The 21047-nt window shown below is 41.1% G+C and overlaps 1 protein-coding gene across 1 annotated transcript in view; it reads left to right on the top strand.

The window, feature by feature from the left end:
* Sptbn1 (spectrin beta, non-erythrocytic 1) overlaps positions 1-21047 on the top strand; it is a 204036-nt gene that overhangs the window by 164475 nt on the left and 18514 nt on the right. The window contains exons 17-26 of the mRNA XM_008823012.3: positions 200-402; positions 5298-5388; positions 10808-10954; positions 11872-12135; positions 13853-14077; positions 14642-14731; positions 14897-15178; positions 15856-15986; positions 17239-17443; positions 17791-18165. Coding sequence (XP_008821234.1) covers positions 200-402; positions 5298-5388; positions 10808-10954; positions 11872-12135; positions 13853-14077; positions 14642-14731; positions 14897-15178; positions 15856-15986; positions 17239-17443; positions 17791-18165 — 2013 coding nt within the window. The remainder of the gene's footprint in view (positions 1-199; positions 403-5297; positions 5389-10807; positions 10955-11871; positions 12136-13852; positions 14078-14641; positions 14732-14896; positions 15179-15855; positions 15987-17238; positions 17444-17790; positions 18166-21047) is intronic.

Raw genomic sequence — 21047 nt, 5'->3', positions numbered from 1 at the left:
GGTATCCACTTGGAGTTTTTGCTTCTTCATCCTTGATTTTATCTAATTCAAAGGAGTGTTTCATGGTAGTGCAGTGAAGCGAAGACTGAAAAGTATTCTGGCATAAAATGCATATAGGGCATAAGGAAATTTCATTAATATGTTATGCCACTCTGGTTTTTTTGGTTTTGTTTTTTCGTTTTTTTCTCTTTAAAATAAGGAGTATGTTTTGGCCCATACTGAAATGCCCACTACCCTGGAAGGAGCTGAAGCAGCTATTAAAAAACAAGAGGACTTCATGACCACCATGGATGCCAACGAGGAGAAGATCAATGCTGTTGTTGAGACAGGCCGGAGGCTGGTGAGCGATGGGAACATCAACTCAGATCGCATCCAGGAGAAGGTGGACTCTATTGATGACAGGTACAGTTTTCTGAGTGTTTGAAGGTCTTGTACCCTAGGACTGTCGAGTTTCTGAGTCACTGACCAAAAGTTCCTAGGACTGTCGAGTTTCTGAGTCACTGACCAAAAGTTCCTGGGACTTTGGGTTTAAGTTTCCGAGTGAGCAGAGTATAAGCACCTAGCAAAATAGCATCTGTGTACCCAGAAAAATCACATGACTGCCTGAATGTGATTCTTACAAAACATGGATAAGTGTCCACAAAATAAAAGAATACCTGGGAAACCAAGCTCATCCCTAACTATAGATTTTAAAAGGGCCATTATGCTGCATAGCAGTCTGTTACAAGCTGGGCTCTTAGAGAGTTGGCATGATAGGTCTCCTTGTAATACCAAGCAAGATGCACAGAGTGACCGTCGAACTATTAATAACTGGCAGTCAGACAGGGGGCTAATACCCAAAAGAACTCTCAACCCTGAGGAAAAGCAAGGCAAGGTTTATAAAGCTTAAGACCACAATTACATCATGCCAGGGGCAAGCCAGTAACCATAATTACATCAGATCACCATAGTTACACCAGACTAGGGGCAGGTCAGTTAACAAAAAGTTTCAACGAGGAAAAAACAAATTTCCCAGAATTGTAAAAACAGTGGGCTCCATGGATATGCAGGTATAGCTGGGGGGTAGTTGGACATGCTACCTGGCTACTTGTAAGTTTCCCATATTGTAGAAACAATGTACTCCCTGAAACTGCCTGCATACATTCTTCCTGCAGTGAGAATGACTGGGTAAAAACACAGGGTAAAGCAAAAGTCAGCTAGAGCAAAATGGAATTGAAATAGCTTTACCATTTCAGCCTGAGGAGACCTGAGAGCCAGCTTTTTCTCAGCCCAGGCCACATTCTCCTTCATCCACTGAAGCCTGTCAGGAAAGAGGAAGGGAAGGTATGAGTTGCTGGTCCCCAGCACAACAGAGCTGTGGGGGAACAGTACGTCTTTTCTTTGGAAAATTGGCATGGAGGCTGGGTGTGGTGGCGCATACCTTTAATCCCATCACCGGGAAGCAGAGGCAGGCAGATCTCTGAATTCAAGGCCACCCTGGGCTATACAGTAAGACCCTATCTCAAAAAACAAAAGGAAAGAGTATGGGCAGGGATACTGCTATTGCAGTGATGTTTTCCTTAATGATAGAAAAAGCTGTTTCTTCTTCATTAGGGCATTCTCCAGGATTGGACACTGTTCTGGATAGCTTTAGTTGTCAACTTGCCACACCTGGGTAGAGGGAGCCTCAATTGGGGGATTGCCTCCATTGGACTGGCCTGTGGCCATGTTTGTGGAATATTTTCTTGATTTTTGAGTGATGTGGGGGGACCCAGCCCCCTGTGAATGTGCCCCCCCCTGGGCGGGTTGTTCTGTTTTGCGGCGTGAGCAGGGGTCGGGGAAGCAAGCCAGTAAGCAGCATTCCTCCATGGCCTGTGCTTCAGTTCCTGCTTCCAGATTCCTACCTTGGGCTCCCTGATGAATTGTGACCTGGCAGATACAAGCCAAATAAACCCTTTCCTCTCCTCCCCAGGTTGTTGGTATTGGTCAGAGTGTTTTATTACAGCAATTGAAAGCAAACTAGAACAGATACTCTTTGACACACACACACACACATATTTTTTCCTCCGCCCGCCACCTCACTTCTTTTTCTTTTCTTTATAGTTTTTGAAGGTCAGTAATGCTATGATCCAAATTCTTGCCCTGTAATAAAGTGATAGGCCCAGGCAGATCAAAGTTCGGATGTACCATCATGGGTCAGTTCTGGGCTGGTCCATGTAGATCGGTCCTTAGCCTCTGTTCTAACATTCCTCTTCAGCTGCAGTTTAGGCTGAACTTGAAGGCTTATTCTCAGACTAATATCAGGGCTTCTCATCTGACCTTCATTTGTAGTTCAAAAGAACTGCTTCCTGGATGAATTGTCTTGCTTTCCACATTTGAAACAGTCCCCTGGGAGTCTGGGCCAGGTCCACTTAGAATAAGACATGAGATTCAAAGGGGAGTTACTCTTGTTTTCAGATGTAGCAATTCTACTTTTCTTGCATCAGGTTAGAACCTACCATCTATTCTAAGGGTTGTTTTATAAAAGAGGCAGGAGGATCTCTGTGAGTTCAAGGCCAGCCTGGTCTACATAGTGAGTTCAGCTGGGGCTACAGGGAGACCCTACTTCAAAAAGACAAAAAATAAAAATGAATTTTTTTACACCGGGTGTGGTATACACCTTTAATCCCAGCACTCCGGAGGCAGAGGCACGTGGATCTCTGTGAGTTCAAGGCCAGCCTGGTCTACATAATGAGTTTCAGGTCACCTGGGTTAAGGAGACCCTGTCTTAAAAAGACCAAAAAATAGGGCTGGAGAGATGGCTCAGTTTTTAACACTGACTGCTCTTGCAGAGGACCCAGGTTCGATTCCCAGCACCCACATGGTAGCTACGAACTGTCCTTAACTCCAGGTCCAGGGGAATCCGAAGCCCTCTTCTGACCTCCGTGGCATTGCACTACATGGGTGCACTCACATACATGATAAAAAGATCAAAAAATAGATAAATAAATCTACCCAAAGTCATCTTTTTTTTTTTAACCATTATACACTACTTTATTTAGCATTTTAACATTGAATACAGACATTCCAATAATTTCCATATGATTAGGGGAAAAACATAAACGCATGAAACAGAAACCATGCTAGTACTCACATACAAGCTTTTTACTTAACCCAAACACAAAACTGTTCCTTTATAATTTTGAAACTATTAAAAAGTATAAAATCATATTTTCTGATATTTTAACGAATCCTTAAATACTATAACAGTAAAATAAATGGCTACAAGAATAATCTTGTAATAGAGGCCTTAAGATAAATTTACTAAAAACCTTTGAAAACTGTCTTAAAATAGTAAATATAAAACTAGCCAAAATTATAAAACACTAGATAATTATTCAATTTATGTTGTCTCTCAATACTGGGCAAGCCCAAAGTCATCTTAAATGAACATGAGAACCAAAGATAGAGGAGTTCCTAATCTAAAGAAAATGAAATTCCTTCAAATCTTAGACCTCATTTTGTAAATTTAATACTTCCTTGTTTTTCCACATGAGATGTACACAGCAGGTTTTCCCAAGGCAAGCTTGGCCTTTATACATGTGCATTCAGACAGATGTGCAGCTGCCCTGCTGCTTCCTGGGTTTATTTATATATCCCACAGTGCTGCAGCTGCACAGGACTGTTGGAAGCAGGTGATAATGTCAAAACCAGTAACTGCTTGATATGTCTTAACCCTTAACCTGATTTTTTGGCGGGGGGGGGGGGGGGGTGGTCCTTAAGAGCCTGAGCTCCTAAAATTCCAGGGCTTTCTTAGGAGTCCTGAGTTTTAAAAATGGAATAGAAAAACATTCTACATTATTTATTGATAAACATAAGAAAGATGGCAGAAGAGGGTTTTCTGTTGATTCATCAGTAGTCTTGACAGTGGCAACGTAATATGTTTGTATTTTGCCCAAGTAGTATAATGTGTTAAGATCCTCCTTGCCAGAAGAAGCTACAGGAACCCCATTACCTAAGGGGGTGGGGATTAAATCCTCTTATGCATCAAATATATGCAGTGCCTTATTATTTCCATTCGTCATATTCTTGTAGTTCTTAGCTCTTCCTGCCAGAGCACTAGGAACAGAGTTGTTCCTCCAAGTCCCTCCAAGTGATAGCTACAGTCCACTAGCTGCTGTCAATTGTTCCATCTACACTCAGTGAGGGTGTATATCACATGTGGCATCACTGTAAGATCTTTCTTTCTCCTGGAGGACCTCTTGCAATCTCAGTCAACCCTGTGTTCTGTAAGCTACTCTTGCTTACTTCTGCTGCTGGGGCCGGCAGGCATGGAGCCTCCTGCCTTTGCCTCCAAAGTGTTGAGTTTTCAGGTATGTACCACAGCACCCAGTTTTGTATGGTGCTATGGACTGAACACAGGATGTCTCACACATCAGGCAAGCATTCTACCAACTGGGCTGCGTCCCCAGCCCATGTATTTTTGTATCTTATCCATCTTAACACACTGAATATAGTCTAGCTTTCTTGCAGGGATGGTGAGATGACAGAGAATTACCTTCATGGCGTACTTCTTGATCTTCACTGTAGAGCGCAACCTTATTGCAGTAATAGACCTTTTCCTGGCATTCACACTGCCGTTCTTCAGTTTCTGAAGACCTATGCCACTGGCACAGGAAGGAAATCTGCCACCAGTTTTTAGGTCAGGCTGAGAAGTGTGCACCTCCTTCTCACGTTGCTCACCAGTTTCAGTAAGAGCTTCCAGATCTTACAAGGTTTTTTGTCTTAAAGTTTGCTGGTTTTACTTCTTAAAATCTTAGCTACCCTATCAAGAGTAGAATCAAATAAGCATGTGATCTCATAGGTCTGAAATTTTTCATTCTTGGGTTTTGTTGGTGGTGGTGATAACGTTTTCCAGGACAGGAATTTATCACAGAAAACATTTATAAAAGCCAATTATGTGGTCATGTATATTTTCATAGCCTTGTACACAGTTGAGTTTTTTGTTTTTTGAGAATAAGTTTCAAATTCCTCCACAGAGTCAGTAATGGGTAGTTGTGCACAGTGCACACTCAGATTTTCTTTCTCTAGTATTAAAGAAGCAGCAAATTTACACAGTGAATGTCATTGGCCTGTTGTGTACCTTTGACAGGTATTTAGGTCTCTTTTGTACCATTGCTTACTTATTTGGAGGATGCTAAAATCTCTCCTTCAGTGTGCCTCTGTCAAATAATTCAGAATGGTGAGCAAATTCTTCTCAACAAATACAAAAACCCAAGAAAGAAATTGGCTTGTAAATTCTACATTTGTTTTTTAAGTTACTTTTATTCTTTGAACAGACATAGGAAGAATCGTGAAGCAGCCAGTGAACTTCTGATGAGACTAAAGGACAACCGAGATCTTCAGAAGTTCTTGCAAGATTGTCAAGAGGTATGTTGCCCTTCAGTCCATCCTTTTTTTGGTTTCCAACAATAGCTAGTAAGCATTTGGAAAAAAAAAGCCATTGAATTATAAAATGATTGAGGCCCGAAGTTCATCCCTATCACCCACTTGATTTGCAAGTTAAGAGGTAGGCCAGAGAATCAGCTATCACCTAGAGGAGCTAGATTATCAGTAATTTAGATTGTTAGCTTATCCATAATTTGTAATAAGTTAGTTTAGGACTGCACTGTAAAGTAAATTAGCTGCTTGTGGCTATTTGATTTTAAATAAAAATTTCAAGCATAGTTCTGTCAAACTGTCTCTATTTAAGTATATGGTTGCCAGTGCGACTGGTGGCTACCACATTGGACAACACAGACATACATCATTTCCAAAGATTCTAGTGGGGAGTGATGTCCAGAAATACCCTGTAACCTAAAAACATTTAGTGTTTTAACCCTTCAAAATAAGGTCCATTAAATAATGTGGAAGGAAAGAAGTAACATACTGAAACTACCTACCTATTAAAAAATAGACATTTTACTTATTTTTATTTTACATATATGTGTGTTTTGCCTACATGTATGTAAGTGCACCCATGTCATGCACTGACCTCAGAAGCCAAAAGAGGGTATCGGATTCCTAGAACTGGAGTTTCAGATGTTTGTTAGCCACTATGTGGATGCTGGGCACTATCTTGAATCCTCTGCAAGAGCAGCCAGTGCTCTTGACCACTGAACCATCTCTAGCCCACAAAAGCAGAAATTTAAAAATTATAAACCAGATTTCTTATTCACTTAAGACTTTAAAAATAACCATCTTTTAGCATCCTTAGATGTGTCTGATGTGCCAAGAGTAGTACTCCTGACATCAAACACCAAGTTTTAACATGTGGTAGTAATCTCTTGATTCTCATACTATTTCATGCTCCGCTGATACATGCATAAACAAACTTTGAAAACTAAAGTAGGCCAGAAAAAAGTAGTCTCTCTGTAAGCTGGTTAGAAAAAAAGCATGTAGCCGATTCCACATGTGTAAGTTCATGAACACATATTTCTCTGTCTGCCAGAGAACTCAGTGGAATTCAGTTCTTTCTGGTTTATTAGACTATATACCCTTGCATTCCAAAATGAGATGAGGAACATCCACAAAAAAATGCTAAGACCCTTGAGGGCAAGAGTAAAGGAGGCAGAATCAGTGTGTGAACTAAGAGTACAACTTAACTCATCACCATCGTCTTGCATACAAACCTGTAGCTGTACTTTCAATTAAGTACAGCCATCATGTTAGATCTTCTGTGACAAAAGCCATTCTTCATGTCCATTGATGTGCCGGCTTACTGTGAATTTTGCAGTGTGCTCTGGCTTAAGATGGAAAGTCCCTAAACTATGTTGCTTATTTCTGTCAGCTTTAAGCACCCAATTGACAAATCTAGTTCTCTTGGGGATTTTCCTGAAGACAGGAGTGCTTCTCCTAATGCCAGGTGGGCATAAGTAACCCATTTAGAAAGGATACTCAAAGAGGCATTCGTATTCCAAGACAGACCTATTGGAAAGCATGGGCTCTGAAGGGAGCCATGGAGAAGTATGTGTTAAGCTGTACTGAGCACCACTTGGCCTTTTGTACAGGAGGGAATGAAAGGGGATGAGCATTTGCAAGGGAGGGGGAGAAGAGCCTTCCAGATTGGTTTTTGTGTCACCTGATGTTTGCCGTAAAGCATTATCAGTGATGCATTGTTAACCTGAGATTGTATTCCTTTGTACAGAGGATTGATGAGATCAATTGCTCCTGATTTTTTGGTTTTTGTTTTGAAGACAAGAGTCTGACACTGTAGCTCAAGCTAGCCTAGAATTCACAATATAGCCAAGGCTTGCCTCACAGCAGTCTTCCTGCCTCAGTCTCCCAAGTTCTGAGATTACAGGCATAAGCCACCACACCTAGCCCTTACTTGTGCTTTTAGAGGGCAAATTAATAAAATGGAATTGATTAACCAAACTATGGTAATATCCAGGCTTTTAAGGGGCTGGAGAGATGGCTCAGCGATTAAGAACACTGACTGTTCTTACAGAAGATTCGGGTTCGAATCCCAGCACCCACATGGCAGCTAACAACTGTCTGTAACTCCAGTTCCAGGGAATCCGATGGTCTCTTCTGCCCTCAGTGGGCATTGCATGACACGGATACACTTACCTACATGCAGTCTATACAGGCATACACATAAAACAAAAATAATAATTTTTTAAAAAGCCCACAAGGAAGAAAGAGTACATGAAGTTACCAGAAAAAAGTGATGGGGAGATATGGGAGGAATTAGAGGGGAGGGAGGGAGTAGGCATAGATTTGATTAAAACACCTTATATGCATGTATGAAATTCTCAATAAATTGTTTACTTAAAAAAAAGAAAGCCCAGGCTTAAACAGAAAAGAATTTCAAGGACTAAGCAGATATGAGTGGCTAAGGTAAATCCTTAAGAGAAACTCATTTTTTATACCTGAAATTTCCAATACTTTGTTTTTTCCCACCTCAGTAAAGATTCATAAATAGAAATATGTAGGGAAAATTAATAAATAAAGTGACAGTCCTTCCCAGTGGAATCACAGGAAATGGTCAGCCTTGGTAGGTCTTTACATCTTTTTTTTCCAAAGTTCCTACAAATGGGCATCCTTGATTACAAGTTGACCTCTTAGCACACTCCTTGACTGAGTTCAATGACTTTCAGGCATGCCCAGGGGCTTGGGCCTGTATTCCCCACAGAGTACGCTGGAAATATTGGACTGTGCTTATTTTAATTGTCTAGGAGATTTGATTTATAGGCTTCCTTGTGACTGCTGTGCCAAGTAGCCCTGGTTCTTGAGCTCCCTGTTCTGCTTTCTCTGCAGAAACTTCCTGAAAAGTTGGCATAGCCATAGTGTCTATTAAGAATGTTGGATGTCCCACACCAGCATGTATAGTCTGCATGTGGCAAAATTTAGGTCAGGTTTTGGGGCTCCAGGATGATTAGTGTAACAATACCAGTGACCAAAATAAATAAATGAGTATGTACACACATTCCTGTGCTATAAACTTCCATTTTTCTGCTTTGTTTAAATATGCCCCATTTTAAGCCAGAATCTCTTGAGAATTTGTATAGATTTGACAATCTACCTTTTATGATGATAATTGTTTATATAGCACCCAGAGGTCAAATTCAATGCCTTTACTGGTTGTTTGTGTTCAACATCCAGAGAATCCAGAGATTTTTCATCCTGTCCTCCTCTTCCTTCTTCCTGGGTGCCTTGGCTAGAAGAGAAATAGATTGTAAGACCCATTCTTACCCATAACACTGGATGGGGCAACTATCACGAGAGCAATATAGTGGGAATAGCATCCCACTGTAAGTTTAGTGCAGTATTTTTTTTAAAAAATAGATGATTAAAATCTGACTATTTTGTTTTATTCTATCATATGCTCCTCTATTTTCTGAAGTAGAGATGTTTTATTTTATTCCCCGGGAGTTGTATATGGCACATAACTGTGAGTTCAGTGTTTTAATTCAGTGATTGTTCTTATCTTTTTCTAGTCTGCACAGTGGTCCAGAATGCTGATGAAGGGCTAGTAAACTGGCAAGTTCCATAGACCCACTGCATTGTGCTGTACTACATGATGGTTTATCTGTAGGACAATGTTTTCAGTAAAGAACAGATCTGTTTATAGACCTCTGATTTTTATGTGGTGCTTTCTCCTTTTTTTAATTAAAAAATTCCTCATGAGTAATTGTTATGCATAGTAAAAATATGTGAATGCCCTCAGGACTTTAAATCGATTGTGTGATTCCTCTGTGTATGTAGAATATGGGGAATTTTTTATCATTCATTTCCTTTTAGCCTCTTTTCTTCTTAAGTTGGATGAATGGCCACAGTATTTTATATTTTAGCCTCTTAGATAACTGGAAAATAGGTAATTCTTTTAATGTAGAAAACTTACTGATTTTATTGTTGTATGAGCATTGACTTTGAACCTCACCCCTTCTGGTTCTCCTTTATGATGAATAGCATGAGAAAGGTGTCTGGGTTTTCACCCATTCTCATAGTCAGCAGTTCTGATGTAACCTGCGTTGCCCTCCTTGAAATCATTTCTAAAGAACAGACATTCTGCTGTTGAAGTAAACATAGGAAGAAGTTGTCCCCGGCATTGGCCAGAGTGTGAATGAAAGGCCTTGGGAACGTTGATGCTGTAAGGGTTTCTTTGGTGTCGTGTCATTTGTAGACCTTGGGAGTTGGAACCGTGAGGATGTTCAGGTGCAGTCTTACTGTGAGCCCTGACTGGTATAAAAAGGAGCCACTCCTGCAGTTAAGAACACTGACTGTTCTTGCAGAAGACTTGGGTTCGAATCCCAGCACCCACATGACAGCTAACAACTGTCCATTACTTCAGTTCCAGGGCATCTGACAGCCTCTTCTGTCCTCCTCAGGCACTGCATGACATGGGCGCACTTACCTACACACAGACAATACACACATACACATAAAATAAAAAATATATATTTTTAAATGAGCCACTCACTTGTCACCCAAGTGAAATGAGATAGTCCTTGAAGACCCTATTTTGTAATCAGCTGAGTCTTCATTCCTTTGTATTCTCTGGCCTGGCCACTTGTAGTCAAGCAGGAACAAGCAGGGCTGGCTTGAGATGAAAGCCTACAGAAGACATGGGTCAGGGTCTGGTGTTTGGCTGACTCTCATCCCAAGTCTCTTGAGAATTTGCTTCAGTTTGTCAGCTGGCAAGCTTTTTGTGGCTTTTAAGAATTCCCTTTTAAGTGCAAATGTTAGGTCACAGAATCAACATCCTGTGAAGTGTTCTTGGTCTCAATTAATTGTTCTTTAGAGAATTAGAGGCTATAGAAAAGGAGGTGAAGGTGATTTAGACTTAAAGAAGATAATGAAAAAGGTATTGTTGCCTGAGCTCCACAGAGAGCAAGTTGTTGATGCTTTTGACATTCCCAGACATATGCCCATGTGGAGCATGGCAGTGGACAGGGAAGTGTTTTTTTCTTTTTTAAACAGGACTAAAAGTGTAAGATTGCCAAATAAATGACAGTCGATCATGATTATTATGTTATAGTTGACACAGGTATTTGGAAAAGAAAAAGGGTGGTATCTTGACATGGTTTTGGGCAGGGAAAGCTGACTGAATACCATTCAGTTTGAAAACAGGCTCAGTTTTTGTCCTTTTGGTTTTAACGTTAGGTACACAGTTTGGCGCAAACACAGAGGCAAGCTCTTTATATTGCATTCTTATCATGATGGATCAGAGTTGTAAAGTTAAATATTTGGTTGTCTGTTGGTACGGAAACATGCAGTATGACACAAATACGATCCTTTCCAGGTAGGGAAAAAAGCTTATGTCTGTGATGGAAGTTTCTGAATCCTTTCTGGTATTTCTCCCCAGCTGTCCCTCTGGATCAATGAGAAGATGCTTACAGCCCAGGATATGTCTTATGATGAAGCCAGAAATCTGCATAGTAAATGGTTAAAACATCAAGCATTTATGGCAGAGCTTGCATCCAACAAAGAATGGCTTGACAAAATTGAGAAGGTAGGTTAAATGATTGGTGAGATACATGCACTCCCATTTCCACATCATAACCGTGGTAAAGAGAAAAAACTTGGGAAAGGAAGGGGAGGAAATGAATTCCTTTTATTTAGGATACATCTTAGAACCTTATGTCGTCATTTACAAAGTTACATAGTGGTAGCAATCCCCCTTCCACTTACCAATTCTAACTTTAGCCCACCAGAAGGAAGGAAAGCAGGAACCCAACCAAGTAGCATAAGAGTGTTTGGTTTATCTTCCAGTGAATGCCAGGCATTTGGTCTCTGTTATGCATCTCATCTGTTGCTGCTGCTGCTTATCTACAAGTTGCCTTCCATCCCCATTGCATTAGTCATATGTTTACCTGTGCTGCATCATGGTCATCTTTATTAAATATCATTGCACAGAATTTTAAAATACTGTGCGTTTTAAATCTTTCCTAGTTTCCTTGTGGGGACTACTGTATATATACCCTACCCTATGATAATGGTTATGGTGTATAATGTTAGGATTGTGTGCTTTGTAACAGCAGTGTGTTGTGTGTTTCTCACCCTCCTTTCCTTTTTCTATTGTGTCAGGCTCCTAAGGGTTAAAATAATGTATGGTGTCTGCTCTTTAGGGAATGAAATTGTGGATTATCAGCACTAAATATCTCATTGCCCAGGTTGAAACTTTTAGAGCATGCAGCACTTACTGTTTACATCCCCTGAAATCATGCAGTGCATACAAGAGTTCATTGTTGACTTTATTGGGTGTTAACTTCATGGATGTATGTGTGTGTGGAATGAAGGGGTAAATCAAAGATCAGCTGTCGTGTTTAGGTTGGGTTTTTTTGGTTGTCGTTTTTGTTGTTGTTACACTAACATTTACTCTCTTACAAACTGTATTTACTTTTAACTTTGTTGATATGTGTTCTCCAGGAAGGAATGCAGCTCATTTCAGAAAAACCAGAGACTGAAGCTGTGGTGAAGGAGAAGCTCACTGGATTACATAAAATGTGGGAAGTCCTTGAATCCACCACCCAGACCAAGGCCCAGCGGCTCTTTGATGCAAATAAGGCTGAACTTTTCACCCAAAGCTGTGCAGATCTAGACAAATGGCTACATGGCCTAGAGAGTCAGATTCAGTCTGACGACTATGGCAAAGACCTTACCAGTGTCAATATTCTGCTGAAAAAGCAACAGGCGAGTGGGCAAGGCAGCCATCTACTGTGTATCTGTTTGACAGCTTTCCTCTTCATCATCCTCACTCACCCACCTGAGTTTCAGCCATTTGTCTTTTTTATGAAGGATTTTAGTACCCAGAGAAGTGCTCTTCCTGACAGCAGCATAGGGCATTTCCAGAGTCAATTCGAAAGATGAAGTGTTGGGTATCCATGCACAGTATACTTTTTTTTCTTTATTATTCTTGTTAATAAGTCTTACCACCATTCAGTAGTTGAGTAAATATTCATCTCATTCAATTCTCCATTCTATGCAAATAAAAATAATTATACTTCCCTTCTTTGCTGTATAATGTCTTAAATAAGCAATGATTATCTGGTTTGTTTACTACTTTATAGATGTAATAGATGACTCTGAAGGCAGATGAATTTACCTTGAATTAATGAGAAAATAGTTGCATTAAAAGTATAGCAGTGCTGGGCATGGTGATGCACGCCTTTAATCCCAGAACTCTGGAGGCAAAGCAGGCGGATCTTTGTGAGTTCGAGGCCAGCCTGGTCTACATAGTGAGTTCCAGGACAGCTGGAGCTACAGGGAGACCATGTCTCAAAAAAAAGACACAAAAAAAAGTATAGTAGTGGTATGGTCTGAGTCTACTTGCCCTTTAAACGTGAGGACCTGAGTTCTGTCTGCAGAACTCATGTAACAATGCTAGAAATGGTGGCATGCACTTGTAATCTAAGTGCTGGGTAGGCAGAAACAGGAGGGAGCCAACTAGTCTAGCTTAATTATTCAGCTCCAGGCCATTGAGGCCTTCTCTCAAAGGACGTGGATGGCATTCCTGAAGATAACACCCAAGTTTGTCTTCTGGGTATGCACACGTACACATAAAAGAAAAAAAAAAATTTTTTTTTTTTTTTTTGGTGTGTGTGTGTGTGTGTGTGTATTTTTTTTTAAAGATATGTTAGTGGCTAACCTTTCAAGTGACTCCCTGCCAGCTTTTGCAGTATATGACCAAGTCCTGGGCTCAACAGTAGAACCAGTCACTGGAAGACAGCATTGGCTGAATGCCGAGGCTGGCTTCTTCATTAAAGGGACACTCACTATTCTTTTTGCTAAATGGCTGGTTACTTTGTTCTTGGAGTTATTGTGTATTAAGATGCTTAGTTGTAGCTGCTTGCCTCCTCCTCTTCCTGGGAAGGGACTTAGTCTGAAGATGCTGGTTCCCTCTCTTAAGCCATCAGTGTTTGGTCTTTTCGGTGTAATAGTTCCTGAGTGAGGCACTTTAGCTACCACTTTTGCCCATTTTCTTCAAATAGCGAATGGGTAGAATGTGTCACTGATTATCCAGCATGATCCTATTCAACTTTGTTTGACAAAAATGAACATAACTTAATTTTCTTACTTGAAAGAACTGAAGCCTCAAGAGTGTATTCCTTTCTGATAGAGAAACTGGCTTCTGGATAGGCAAATGGGGATTGTCCTTTTCACAGAATTAATTCATGTCTTTTCCCTTTTTCAGTTACTTCAAGCTTTTAAAGTCCTAGAAAGGGATATTTTAAACATTAGCTTATGAGTTAGAGTGCTATTAGACTGATCAATCTTAAAACTATTTCTTGGGCTCTCTACTGTTTTAAGTGTCAGTTCGGGTCAGTCTTCTGCTTTGGCCAGTGCTCTAAACAAACATTTTGTTCGATCCTCTGTTTCCTCTGGCTCTGACGTAGTCTTGTTCCCTCAGATGCTGGAGAATCAAATGGAAGTGCGGAAGAAGGAGATTGAGGAACTGCAGAGCCAAGCCCAGGCACTAAGTCAGGAGGGGAAGAGCACTGATGAGGTGGACAGCAAACGCCTCACTGTGCAGACCAAGTTCATGGAGCTTCTCGAGCCCTTGAATGAAAGGAAGCATAATTTGTTGGCCTCCAAGGAGATCCATCAGTTCAACAGGGACGTGGAGGATGAGATCGTGAGTAGACCCTCCTCTGTCCTGAAACCTATGCTTGCTTCTCTGTTGAACCTACCCTGGGTCATGTCAGAGATTTGAGCCCTTGTAGTCCATTCTCCACACAATGCAGTGCTGTTCTTGCTGGTATTCTAGAGATAGCCCGGATTTTAATGCCACTAGAGCAGGGCTCTAACCAGTAGGGCTCACAGTGAGCCCAACACTGAGGATGAAGTTGGGAAGACTTAACTCCTGCCAATATCCAGGAGGAAGCATCTGTATCTCTTGTAGCCCTTTGAAGAAAGATTGGACACACTTCCATCGAAGCTGTGGCCCTTCCCTCCTTTTTACTCTTTTTCTTCTTTTTTGTCTTTTTGAGACAGGGTCTCCCTGTAGCCCCAGCTGTCCTGGAACTTAACTATGTAGACCAGGCTGGCCTTGAACTCAGAGATCCACCTACCTCTGCCTCCCGAGTGCTGGGACTACTTACTACCACCACGTCCAGCTCCCTCCTTTATGCTCTTATTTATGTCATTTATTTATTCTTCTGCATGATCTTGACCACTGCTTATTTTGAATTATTTCCAGTTATGGGTTGGCGAGAGGATGCCTTTGGCAACTTCCACAGATCATGGCCATAACCTTCAAACTGTACAGCTCTTAATAAAGAAAAATCAGGTAAGCATTTCTGCTTGGGCTAGCTATGTCTAATAATTGCTCTGAATCACAGGGCAGAGGAAGTATGAGAGCTTTGAAGGTTTGTTAGTTCTAATCTGTAATAGTTTGAAATAAGACCAGGTCATGGCCATTTAGCAAAACTCTGCCTTTTTCTCTTCTACACAGACCCTCCAGAAAGAAATCCAGGGACACCAGCCTCGCATTGATGACATCTTTGAGAGGAGCCAAAACATTATCACTGACAGCAGCAGCCTCAATGCCGAAGCTATCAGACAGAGGTTGGCTGACCTGAAGCAGCTGTGGGGACTCCTCATTGAGGAGACTGAGAAACGCCATAGACGACTGGAAGAGGCACACAAGGCCCAGCAGTACTACTTTGATGCAGCTGAAGCTGAAGCATGGATGAGTGAGCAGGAACTGTACATGATGTCTGAGGAGAAGGCCAAGGTGAGAGAAGATTCCTCCCTCCCATGAGGACACAGGAGGCATACAGAAGAGTATCCTCAACCTGAGTTTGTTCTTTATAACACATGTCACCTGCTGCCTTAAGATATTAAGAGGTACCTAAAGGTATCTAAAATCTGGCTGCTGTTACCCTTGGCATAACATTTTATTGTCTGAATTCTGGTAAGGTATTATATAAGGCTGACCTCAAACTCATGATCTTCTTGCCTTAGTCCTTCCTACTAGGATTACAAGTAGTTGCCAGTATGCCTGACTATCTTTTACTTCTTTAACAGAAGTTTGCCAGAACTTTATAGTATCACCTAAGCTATACAATATACAAAATGATTTTGAGACTGCTTAAAAGTATTTTAGAATTGTAAAGTGCTGTCATGTACACACTTGACAGGCAGGGAGTTTCAACTAGCCAAGATATACTAGGCTTGTCTGAGCGTAACTCTACCTTAAAGGAGCCTTGATCACTCTACATCTTCATGTTCTCCTTTGCAAAGGCCTCCTGTAGTCCATGGTGATGCTGTCAAATGTGTCTGTGTTCACGGCCATATCACACTGGTGTTTTTCTTTCTCATGAGACTTTCCCTTGCCCCACCATGCAGTTGTTAATTTGTTGCTCCAGCCAGTGCGTCCAGCAATAGTCATACCAGTCTGTTTCTTTGCAGGATGAGCAGAGTGCTGTCTCCATGTTGAAAAAGCACCAGATTTTGGAACAAGCCGTTGAGGACTATGCAGAGACTGTGCACCAGCTCTCCAAGACCAGCCGGGCCCTAGTGGCTGACAGCCATCCTGAAAGGTAAATGACACTTTTCTAAGCATGAGGCCAACCAGGCTGTTAAGTCCTTAGGGGGAGAGTTTCTTACTAACTTGCTCCAAAAGAAAGTGGCAACATTCATCATACATTAGTGGTGAAGTAGATCATTGGGAAACCTTCTTAAATAGACCCAAGAGCCTATGTTGAATAGGAAGGGTAAATTGTTACATTCAGAAGTTGGTCTTCTGGGTTAAATATTTTATGTTGGCCAAGAGCTGATTGGAAGATAATTAGTGTTGAGTCAGAAGTACAGGTTGACTTATAGATACAGGTAATTGAAAAACTTATCCTTGGGTTGAAAAAGTCACCCAGTTTAGGGAAGCAGTGATTTGTTTTAAGAGGACTGGTAGATAAGAATACCTAGCTCTGTAAAATGAAAGGGCTCTCAGGAAAAACAAAGCCATAGCACCTCCTAAGTCTTGCATGCTGAAAACTTACAATACCAGAGGGAAAACACAAGTAAGGGTATGGACTCACTACACTAGGCTGCGGTGTTAACTTGAGGAACAGTCCTTTTAGTCTTTTTCAAGAATTGCCTTTTAGGACTCAGAAAGGAAAGGAATTGACTTTGTGTGTTTATCCAAGACAAGGTAGGTTGGGAAAAATGAGAGCAAATGACTCTGTTGGTGTATGGGGTCCTTAAGGTGTTCATGATGAGATTCTCAAGAGAGTCACTTTCTTGGTCTCCAGGAACAGGCACCAGCAAATCCTTGTCCCTGATCTCCTTTTATAAGATTGTCCTGGTGAGAGATTGAAGAAGTGGGGAATTCAGTCTCCTGACTATACTCTCAGGACTCAGGAAACAGGAACATCCAGAGCCAATTGGGCTGGATGAGAAGAGCCTCAGTCCGGAGAGGAGCCATAGTGGGCAGTGTGTGCCAGATAGGGTATACTGTTGGTCCCTCTACAGTATAATACCTGACAGCCAACATTTGGCATTAACCCTTTACCAGCAAAAGAAGACCCTGACCTGCAGAGCCAGCAAGTGCTGAGTTAGGGTCCTTCCCCTTGATCTTTATATTCATGATGGTCCTTGGCCTTAAGTATTGTGTTTGGTTTCCATATTGGCTCTTCATTTGAAATTGAGGTCAGATTTCAGAGTTTTACTTGTCAGACTAAATAGGTTGAGAAGTTTGATGTGACATACTTTTACACTATCTCCCCCTCATTTGTTTTTCTCCTGAAGAAAGATGACATTTGAGGTCCTTTTCTCACAGTTCCCACTCTTTTGTAGTGAGCGCATTAGCATGCGGCAGTCCAAAGTGGATAAATTGTATGCTGGCCTGAAGGACCTTGCTGAAGAGAGGAGAGGAAAGCTTGATGAAAGGCACAGGTTATTCCAGCTCAACAGGGAGGTGGACGACCTGGAGCAGTGGATTGCTGAAAGGGAAGTGGTCGCAGGGTCCCATGAATTGGGACAGGACTACGAGCATGTCACGGCAAGTACTTGGGGCAGAGTGAATCATGGCAGATAAAATGCCTTAGATTGACTTCAGATGTCATGGGGTTAGTTTCAGTTTGGTACTTTGTCAGGTGACTTTAACTTAGATTGGCTTCTGTATCTTCTTCTTCCCTAATTCCAAGACACGGAGTCTCTACTTGTACTTTATATAATGAGCAAGGGGTTTTGGAGGTTTTAGAGTAAAGATCTATGGTTCTTAAGTCTTCCATGTAACTTGTTGCCTCCCAGTCAGCAACGATTTCTTTCTAAATAGCATTCATGTGACCAAGGTGTAAAATCTTCACAATGGTCTCAGTGATTTCTTTATGCACATTCCCATGTCAGATGTTACAAGAACGATTCCGGGAATTTGCTCGAGATACAGGAAACATTGGACAGGAGCGTGTGGATACAGTCAATCATATGGCAGATGACCTCATCAACTCTGGACATTCAGATGCTGCCACCATTGCTGAGTGGAAAGATGGCCTCAATGAAGCCTGGGCTGACCTCCTGGAGCTCATTGACACGAGAACACAGATTCTCGCCGCTTCCTATGAACTGCATAAGTTTTACCATGATGCCAAGGAGATCTTTGGCCGCATCCAGGACAAGCACAAGAAACTCCCTGAGGAGCTTGGAAGAGATCAGAACACTGTGGAGACCTTACAGAGAATGCACACCACCTTTGAACATGACATCCAGGCTTTGGGCACTCAGGTGGGTAGGGAGCTGCCCAGATCTAGGCAGTTTCTCTATAGAGCATCTTCGTGCATCTGGAGCATCTCTCTGTCTCTTGGATCCTCAAAATGTGCTCAAATTAAATACATGAATGCACACATTATTATAATCCATGCAGTTCTGACTTTATCACATTTACAAATGTTGTTAGAAGAACATGCTGGTGGTTAAATTACATAGATGCATTTATAAACATTTGCAAGTTACAGGCTTCAATAAGAGTTCTATTATATTAGCATATCCATCAGGATCATTTTAAAGCAGTTTGCCATCAGCCAACCCAAAAGAGAAATCTAGATTCCGGTTTTTGTTTTGTTATTACTTATTTTTATGTCTGTATGTATTCATGTGCACATGTGTGCAGGTGCCCACTGAGGCTAGATGAGGGTATCAGATCCTCTGGAGCTGGGGTTATAGGCGGTTGTAAGCTACCAGACATGGGTGTTGGAAACTGAATTCTGATCCTCTGTAAGAGCAGCAAGCATACTTAACCCACTGAGCTGTCTCTCCAACAGCTTGATTTTGTTTGTTTTGTTTTTTAAATGATTATGTAGGTTTATTTTTCTACATTGATTTCTTTTTTCTTAATTTTTTAGGTTAGCAAACAAAAGTGATGAATCTCATGGCAGTTTCATACATATTGCCCTCATTCATTCTCTCACACTGTTCTTCCCTTGTGTCCACTACTTCCACCCTCCTTCTTTTCCCCACATAGCCCCCCTTTCTGCTTTCTTGTCACATGTCTTCCATTACTTTCTCCTCACCCAACCTCCAAGATTCTTCCTCCCCTTTCATGATCTCCTTTCTAGTAGAGAACTAGATTCTAACATTTGAATATGCCTGGTCTTTTTCCTCCTGGTATTTTATTAAGTGGCTAACAGTAAGACTTTGTTTAAAGGATGGTTGATAGTGTAATAACAATGTAACAGCAAGAATCTAGTATATTCTTTTTCTAGTTTGCTTTCTATTCTCTGTAGTTGCCTGATCGGTCTTACATCTTGCAGTTGAAAAGTAAATTGGTTTTTTTCTCTCCCTAAATTTTATGGTCCAATAAAAGAAGCTGGTTTTGTTGAAGTTTTTATCTCTGAATAAATCAGGAGTTTTGTTCTTGTCTATTAATAGCATATTGATTATTTCAGGACTCAGCAAGCATTTTCTGTTCAAGACCAGCTTATAGATAGTTTGGACTTTGTGTGATATGCAGTCTCTATTGGATATAGATGCAATGCTTCTGTCTCAGCATACGGCAGTCACAGGCAGTGGGAAAATGAATGGGCAAGGGCTGTGTTCCAGTAAATATTTTCAAAAAAGAAGTATGTACACACATGTATGAGTACATACATACATACATACATATATACATACATACATACATAAATTTAAAGGCCGTGACAGATTCACTTGAGTGCATCAATCTCACTGGATGTTGGTACTTTGGGTTTGTTCTTTGGAGAGATCCCTTTGACTGCCTTTGTCTTCTGACCTACAACATTCTTAATTCATGTCACTTTCTGTGGCTGTGAGCTGATTTTCTTCTCTAAGCTTCCTTTTCCTGCTGCCTTGAGGATTAAGATGATTCTTATACAACATATGCCATAGCTCGGCATGGTGGTGCACACCTTTAATCCTAGCACTCAGGAGGTGAAAGCAGCCAGATATCTGAGTTTGCAGCCAGCCAGGGCTACACAGTAAGAACCTGTCTCAACCGCCCCGCCCCCAAGCCAAAAAAAAACATATGCCATAGTAAGGGGTCTATAAATGTTTACCTGTTATTGTTATATAACAAAGAGAAACTTTTGTGCTGCCTGGAGACAATTGGAAAACATTAGAAGCAGCATGCCAAGTCCTTCAAGTCTGCTGGTCTCCACCTCCTCACCATACCCAGTGGGTAAGCAGGTTACAGCAGGTAAATCCATGTGTGGTCCTCCTGCAAGCCTTAACCCACTGAATCAGTGCAGAAGGGATGGCTTTTGGCACCAGGTCCCAGCCCTGCTTGGCTCTGTTCTCTTGTGCCAGCTTGACCTGCCACTGTTTCTGTTGTGCATGAGAGCAGAACAGTAGAATGGGAGGAATCAACACGATGGTCTCGAGTGGCCAAAGCAGTGGGTAATTTGGTGTGAATTTTCATTGTTCTAGCCTCTCTCACCATTTTATTGTGAGAACCTGTTAAAAATAACCAGAGGCACAAGAAAAAGTTTTGAGAAGATAGGAAATTAGGTTTTCAAACAATTTCCTACAAATTTGGTCATGATAATTTGAATGTTATACCTTAAATGTAACTCAATACTAGAGAATATGTCCCATAGTACCTTAGGATATGGAGACCAAATCACCATGGAAACCAAATCCCATTGGTTTTTATTTGCATCTTTTTCAGAAACAACTTTTTTTTTTTCACCACCACTTAAGGTCCTTCTCTGTCAGTAATCCACTTCTCTTCTAGACCTTAGCATTGAATTTAACATTATCCGTAGAGCATCCCCCACATGATATTTCTCCAAATACTTCCATCACAAACATCCAAAAGTTGTTACTTTCCAGGACTGTTGTCTGTAGACTTTGATCACACAGATCTATCACCAAACAATGACTGAGTATCCATTCTTATATATGTCTGTTACACATTTGTCTTCATGCACAACACTGCTAATATGTTAAGTACTATATATAACACCTTAATATGTACACTAACATATAAAATAGCCACTAGTTTTGATTATAAAGGCAAATCCCCACCACCACCCAAAGTGATAGCCTATTCTTTTTCACCCTTTTTCACAGAAAGTAGAGTACAATGCATACAATCTGCATTTTTAAAAATTGTGTGTGGGGCAGGAGAGATGGCAAGAACACTGACTGTT

The sequence above is a fragment of the Nannospalax galili genome, unplaced genomic scaffold (assembly GCF_000622305.1).
Source record: "Nannospalax galili isolate Female #2095 unplaced genomic scaffold, S.galili_v1.0 scaffold286, whole genome shotgun sequence".
Classification (NCBI taxonomy): Eukaryota; Metazoa; Chordata; class Mammalia; order Rodentia; family Spalacidae; genus Nannospalax; species Nannospalax galili.
This window is presented reverse-complemented; position numbering and strand designations above follow the sequence as displayed.